The 6,618-nt window shown below is 51.5% G+C and overlaps 1 protein-coding gene across 1 annotated transcript; it reads left to right on the forward strand.

Moving 5' to 3' along the window:
* The first annotated feature begins 1,842 nt into the window (after nucleotides 1–1,842).
* SYS1 (SYS1 golgi trafficking protein) lies at nucleotides 1,843–4,814 on the forward strand. Its single transcript, XM_069871633.1, has 3 exons — nucleotides 1,843–2,022; nucleotides 3,321–3,388; nucleotides 3,952–4,814. Exons 1-3 carry the CDS (start codon nucleotides 1,861–1,863, stop codon nucleotides 4,190–4,192), a joined length of 471 nt encoding a protein of 156 aa, XP_069727734.1. The 5' UTR covers nucleotides 1,843–1,860; the 3' UTR covers nucleotides 4,193–4,814.
* The last annotated feature ends 1,804 nt before the right edge of the window (nucleotides 4,815–6,618 follow it).

The following is a 6,618-nucleotide window of genomic DNA, read 5'->3' on the forward strand; positions in this document are numbered from 1 at the left end:
ACCCTTTCTAGGAGTGGCAGGTCCTGGAACAGGGAGGAAAATGTGTCAAACCTGCCTCAGCACAGTGACATCCACAGAATGACAAAGAGTAAACAAGCAGCAGAGCTGCCTGGGGAACTTCCCATATGGGGACATGGAAAAAACATCATAAGAGAGTGTCAGAGATCATAATCTGAGTGCCCATAGCTAGAAATATTCCACACCCATGACTGATATGAGCCTACCACCTCCCATATATAAGCTGGATTCCCATTTTGTCCTCCTCTTCCTCTCTTTTCCAGGTGACAAGATCTCTGTGGTAACTCCCCCATCCACTGGAACAATCCAGGACTGCCTCCTCTCCTTTCTTCTAGTGAAGGACTTATCTACAGAACACTTCATTGTCCCACACACTTAGGGATTTTAGTATTCAGAGAGCAATGATTCACATATCTAAAGGCAAGCAAGCGGGACAGCTTATTGAGGCCACGAAAATGAGCTCCAGCAGCCAAGAGCAGAGCACAGAGCAGATAACAGCTGAACACGAGGGACTCTGGCACCTGGCCATTTCATGGGGCATAAAAAGAAGAAACCATCACGTGTCAGAAGATACCTACCAAAAGAAGCCAAGTCCTACACACGACCAGCTCTGTGGTGGAAAGCTGCTGCACACCAGGACTCAGAGCAACATCATAGTGCCCTGTGGCCTAAAGCTAAAATGAATCCAGCTGGGCAGCAGCTACCAGCAGCCTCGGTGCCTGCAGGAACTGGCCTAGAGATGAAAGAAATATCCCAAGACAATCATTTCTGTTTGGTATCTGTGTCTTTTTAGCAAGGGCTGCTCAGCCAAATTATTGAATCCACTGAAACAAACCCAGATCGGTGCCGTGCAGATGAGGAAAGCCAGGCAGACAGCGCACAGCCAACCTGCTCCTGACTAACTTACAGGACCATAGAATAGAATGGTTTAGGTTGGAAAAGACCTATAGGATCATTGAGTCTAACAGTTAACCTAACGCTGCCAAGTTCACCACTAACCCATGTCCATAAGCATCAAGTCTACCAGTCTTTTAAATCTCTCCAGAGACAGCGACTCCACCAATTCCCTGGGCAGCCTGTTCCAGTGCTCGACAATCCTTTTGGTGATGGATTTTTTCCTAATATCCAACCTAAATCACCCCTGGCAAAACTTGAGGCTATTTCCCCTTGTCCCATCACTTGTCACTCGGGAGAAGAGACCAGCACCCGTCTCACTCCAACCTCCTCTCCAGGAGCTGCAGAGAGCGATGAGGTCTCCCCCCAGCCTCCTCTTCTCCAGGATAAACACCCCCAGTTCCCCCAACCAGAACCCTTGGGTTCCAGATCCCTCCCCAGCTCCGCTCCCCTTCTCTGGATGCGCTCCAGCACCTTCGTTGTAGGGAGGGGCCCAAAACCGAGCCCAGGATTCGAGGTGCGGGATCACTTCTCCTGTACCACAAACCAGACCCGCGCTGCTCCTGGGGAAGGACCGTTCTCTAAGGAGAAAGACCACTCCCTTAGGGACAAGGGAGGGAGAGTCCTCCTTGGGAGGTCCTTCCCCAGAGGGAGAAGGACCGTTGCCCCCAGGGTGACGCCTCAGCCCTCGTCTCTGACCCCTCCACGGCCCGCGGGCGGCTCTGACCGGTGGGCTCAGCTCCCGGGGCGCTTACCTGGCCGGCGGCGGGGCCGGGAGGCGGCGCCCCACCCCCTTCCCCTCCCCGGCGCCCCCAGCCGCCATGGGGCCCGGCGGGCAGCGCCGCGTCCTCCACCGCGCCAGGGGGCGCTGCTGCAGGGCGGGGGCGGGCGAGGGGCACTTCCGGCGCGAGGCACTTCCGGTGGGGAGGCACTTCCGGCGCGCCAGCGATGGCGGCGCAGTTCCGCAGCTACGTGTGGGACCCCGCGCTGATCGTGGCGCAGATGGTGCTGCTGCAGGCCAGCTACTACAGCTCGCTCGGGCTCTGGCTCGCCCTCCTCGGCGCGCTGGGCAGCACCGGGCCCTCCCTCCACCAGGTCTTCAGCGACGAGGTGAGGGCGCAGGGCCCTTGCTGGGGGGGCGCGCTCCCTGCCCCTGTACGCGTTCTCCGCTGTTAGAGACAGCCCCCAGCGTCTGTAGCACCTCGGTGTGGGGAAGGGCCTGCCCTGCCCCGTATGGCTGTCCCCCATATACAGACAGACCTGTGACTGTGCCCCAGTATGGGGGCAGAGCCGTCCCTTTGGATTGCTGGGACACCCCAGTATAGAGACAGCACCTCCCTGTATAGCTGGGACCCCCCCAGTACAGAGACAGCACCTCCCTGTATAGCTGGGACCCCCCCCAGTACAGAGACAGCACCTCTCTGTATAGCTGGGACCCCCCCAGTATAGAGACAGCACCTCCCTGTATAGCTGGCACCCCCCCAGTATAGAGACAGCACCTCCCTGTATAGCTGGCACCACCCCAGTATAGAGACAGCACCTCTCTGTATAGCTGGGACACCCCCAGTATAGAGACAGCACCTCCCTGTATAGCTGGCACCACCCCAGTATAGAGACAGCACCTCTCTGTATAGCTGGGACACCCCCAGTATAGAGACAGCACCTCCCTGTATAGCTGGCACCACCCCAGTATAGAGACAGCGCCTCCCTGTATAGCTGGGACCCCCCCCCAGTACAGAGACAGCGCCTCCCTGTATAGCTGGGACCCCCCCCCAGTACAGAGACAGCGCCTCCCTGTATAGCTGGGACCCCCCCCCAGTACAGAGACAGCACCTCCCTGTATAGCTGGGACCACCCCAGTATAGAGACAGCACCTCTCTGTATAGCTGGGACCCCCCCAGTACAGAGACAGCACCTCCCTGTATAGCAAGTACTCTTCCAGTATAGAGACAGCACCTCCCTGTATAGCAAGTACTCTTCCAGTATAGAGACAGCACCTCCCTGTATAGCAAGTACTCTTCCAGTATAGAGACAGCACCTCCCTGTATAGCTGGGACCCCCCCAGTACAGAGACAGCACCTCCCTGTATAGCTGGGACCCCGCCAGTATGAAGACAGCGCCTCCCTCTAGACCTGTGAGTATAAACACAACAGCCTCCCACCTCCGAGGTATCCCCAGTATGGAGACAGACACTCCACACCCTCTTTAGATGGTGCCCCTCCATACAGAAACAGACCTCTCCCTTTTCTGTAGGTACCCCCAGGCAGAGAGGCTTCCATAACTGCTCAGGCCCCTCTTACAGCTCATTATCAGCACAGGGCCGTGCCAGTGCAGCTGGGCCACAAGAGGAGAGTGTGTGCTGTGGGCTGTGATTTGTGCCGTGGTTTCCTACTAATAGTCCAATGTAGATTCTAGGCTTCTCGACGCCGCCAGGGAGGGTCTCCATGATGGCTTTCATCCTCAATGCGCTCACATGGTAAGTCAGCAACTAGCTGAAGCACCCTTGTCATTGTCTTCTTCCTTTACATTAAATTTGAAGAGAATTCAGCATGACTCTGCTCTCAAAACATCTCCCAAAAGCTCACTGCCTAGCAGGGCACTGGGGAATTGCTGACTTCTGACTTTTAGGTCCTGGATAAATCATTTCATTCTTCAGTTTCTCAGGTGGGAATGAGCTTTGCTTCTGTTAGAGATTCTACTGAAAGTTAGAATTAGTGGATCTCAGTAAACACCAACCAATAAATGAGAAGGTATTTTGCCACTGGGCAAAGATTACTGGGGGAAGATTGTGCAGAGCACCAACCAGGCAGGAATTTTTAAACTAAAAGCTTGTTTTCATGCTGTTGTATAATTAAAAAGCTGTAAGTGTTTAAATCTTGCTTCAGCAGATGGGAGCAAAGAAACAACCTACCCTTAAAACACTTAAGAAGTTCTAAAGCAGCTAAATAATGAGCGCCAACAGTCCCTAATAGCTCTTGCTGCATCCCCTTTTCAGTAGACACGGTGTGGTTTGTTTACTAATCTGCCTTTATTTTGCAGTGCTCTGGGTTTGCTGTACTTCATCCGCCGAGGAAAGCAGTGCCTGGATTTTACAGTCACTGTTCACTTCTTCCACCTTCTGGGCTGCTGGATTTACAACTCCCACTTTCCCTCAACCCTGACATGGTGGCTGGTGCACATCGTGTGCACCGCACTGATGGCTGCAATCGGAGAGTATCTCTGCATGAGGATAGAACTCAGAGAAATCCCTCTCAATTCTGCCCCCAAATCCAACGTATAGACTCGCTCTGGCTACAACATGCTGCATTATGTCATTGTTTCCAGCACAAGTGCATCTGATGCCTGAGAGTCATCACTGAAGAAGCACAGCAGGTCTGTTTAGACTTTTTCTCTTTTTTTTTTTTGGACTTTGGTGACTGCATGAGCATCTCCTCTGGCATCAGCCAGCAACAGTAGAGGAGCAGATGTTTATTTTGTTAACACAGAGCATTTAATACAACTGTACGGCAAGCGTGCTCTTAAACTCTTCGCTCATGAGACTGTTAAAATCCAGGTAGCAAAACTTGATGCATGAGGAGCATCTGGAATTTAACAAACGTGGGAGAACCCTGTATGGGTAGTGCAGTGGTCAGCTCCTCTTGCAGGAGCTAGCGCAGTGAGCAGTGGGGCTGGAAGCTGCTGCTTCCAATGTGTAACTTCTTTGGGCTTTGATTGAAAAAAGTCAAGGAAGTGAATGGATGGGGAGAAAGAAAATAGTTGTACTTACCTGAATCACCAGCTGAGACCCTAAAAAAACTCTAACATTAGATGAGTTTGTTTGCTGTTTCCCTGTTTAATACATACAGATGTTGGGCAGCAGTTTGCTGAAGAAATCTTTTGTAATAATAAAAATATTATGTTGCTGTGGTGTGTTAGAGTTCTCTTGGGAAACTGAGCACTTGAAATACCCGGAGTGTCTGTGTCATGGCAGCAGCAGGATGTGGCCAGAGAAGGACACGGGGCTGCAAGATGCAGACACACAACGTTTCCTACAAGAAATACTTCATACCTCTGCTCTGAAATGGAGGCATCGGTGAGTGCTGTCTTGGGAAGTTACCCAGCATAATCCTCGCTTCAGAGGAGAGTGAGCAATGCAGGGTCTCCACGTGTCCAGCCCAAGGCTGGCACAGCCCTGGGGAAGCCTGCAGAGGTGTCCTGGAGCCTCGCTGCTGTTCCTGCTCTCCTGAGTCATCCTATCAGGCTTCCAAAGTCTAGCAACAGATCTGGTCCGGCAGAGGCGATGCTTAGTTAAGCAGGAGACCGCTGCTTGTTTCTGAAGATAACAGGAGGTGCCTTTATTTAGAGGCGCTTCAAATAAACATCACCTGTGGACAGGCAGGGACAACCAGCTTATGGCTAAGGGGCCAAAGCCACATGGTCGCTCCAAATCCCACAGGCCAAGCCAGCAGACCTGCATCCTGCCTGCTTTCCACTGAAGGGCAGCCAGTTCCAAAAACAGATTTTCTCCCATGCAAAGTCTTGCTGCAGTAACCTTCCTCTGTACATTAATATTTGTAAGTGTTCATTTGTATATATTATGTGCTAATTCAGCTTGTTGAAAAGCAGTGGGATGATTTGAGATACAGAAGTTGGTAAACTCTTTGAAGCTGCTTTTTTGTTACTGAGGGAGCTGTATTTAAATTCCTGCTCTCACATTGAGATACTATAAATTGAGGTAGGATAACACCCTGATGTTTTAAATACCTGGCAGTTCTGCTGCAGAGGAGGATTGCCGATGACACTGGTTTAGACAGAACTTCTTATACCCTGAGATTTCACCAGGACCGCTTCCTGACTAAAAACCCTAGGCAGAGTTTCAGGAGAGCAGCATTCTTTTAGAGCTAAGAGTTCACAAGAGGGTTTTTCTGGGCAGGAGCCAACGATTGCTGGAGGGCCGCTCAGAGGCCACTTCCCAGGGCTTTCTCTGCTGTTCTATCAGCAAGACAGTTCATACCTTATCAATACCTGCTTGTTCCTCATTATAGAGGGATACTTACCTTTCTTCCAGTCACCTTCAGCCTAGAGATAAGCTGGACTTCCAGTAGGTGCCAGTATCTCCTTCCAAGAAGAGCTGTGAGCGAGCGTGCGTGCGATGGGGATCAGGGCGCACAGCAGAGGGCAAGCTCTGCCTCAGGGCTGACAAACATTGCCTCCATATCTGTTATATTTTAAGACTCTGTCAGGGTCGTTTTGTCCTCTCCTGCTTTTTGTTTCTGTTATTGAAAAAGAACGTAGCAGTCCTGCAGAGGGAAAGTTTGCAGGTTTAATTCATGGCTTAACACCACTCCAAAGTGCAGTGTGGACTCCTGTGACCTCAGGGATGTTCTTAAGGGAAGTGTGAGCTAGAAGACAAATTACAGCGAATGTGAGAGCAAAGGGACAGCTACATTCATCCCATTTCTTAAAGGAGGACAGCCAGCCTGTCCCAGAGTTGCTATGAGACCATATCACAGAGGGGCTATCTTTGTTCCTCTGAAAGAACAGGAATGAAACTTTAGACTGAGGAAGACCTACCTCGTTACTTTCTAAATGCATGCGATGTGCTGTGACTATTTCAGCAGCCTCACATGCAGGTAGATGAGGTTTGAGTGCAGCTTTGTAGCTGGAGGCACTTGGGCAAGGCCATGAGAAGAATCCTTGACAAATGTGGATTTAGCACAGGCTGTG

This window comes from Phaenicophaeus curvirostris, chromosome 18 (assembly GCF_032191515.1).
Source record: "Phaenicophaeus curvirostris isolate KB17595 chromosome 18, BPBGC_Pcur_1.0, whole genome shotgun sequence".
Taxonomy (NCBI): domain Eukaryota; kingdom Metazoa; phylum Chordata; class Aves; order Cuculiformes; family Cuculidae; genus Phaenicophaeus; species Phaenicophaeus curvirostris.

Bases quoted from the DNA above. Each gene is read 5' to 3' on its own strand.
- SYS1 (XM_069871633.1), top strand. From the start codon at position 1,861: ATGGCGGCGCAGTTCCGCAGCTACGTGTGGGACCCCGCGCTGATCGTG. The intron at 2,023-3,320 runs GTGAGGGCGCAG...AGTCCAATGTAG, and splicing joins ACCAGGTCTTCAGCGACGAG to ATTCTAGGCTTCTCGACGCC. The intron at 3,389-3,951 runs GTAAGTCAGCAA...TTTATTTTGCAG, and splicing joins ATCCTCAATGCGCTCACATG to TGCTCTGGGTTTGCTGTACT.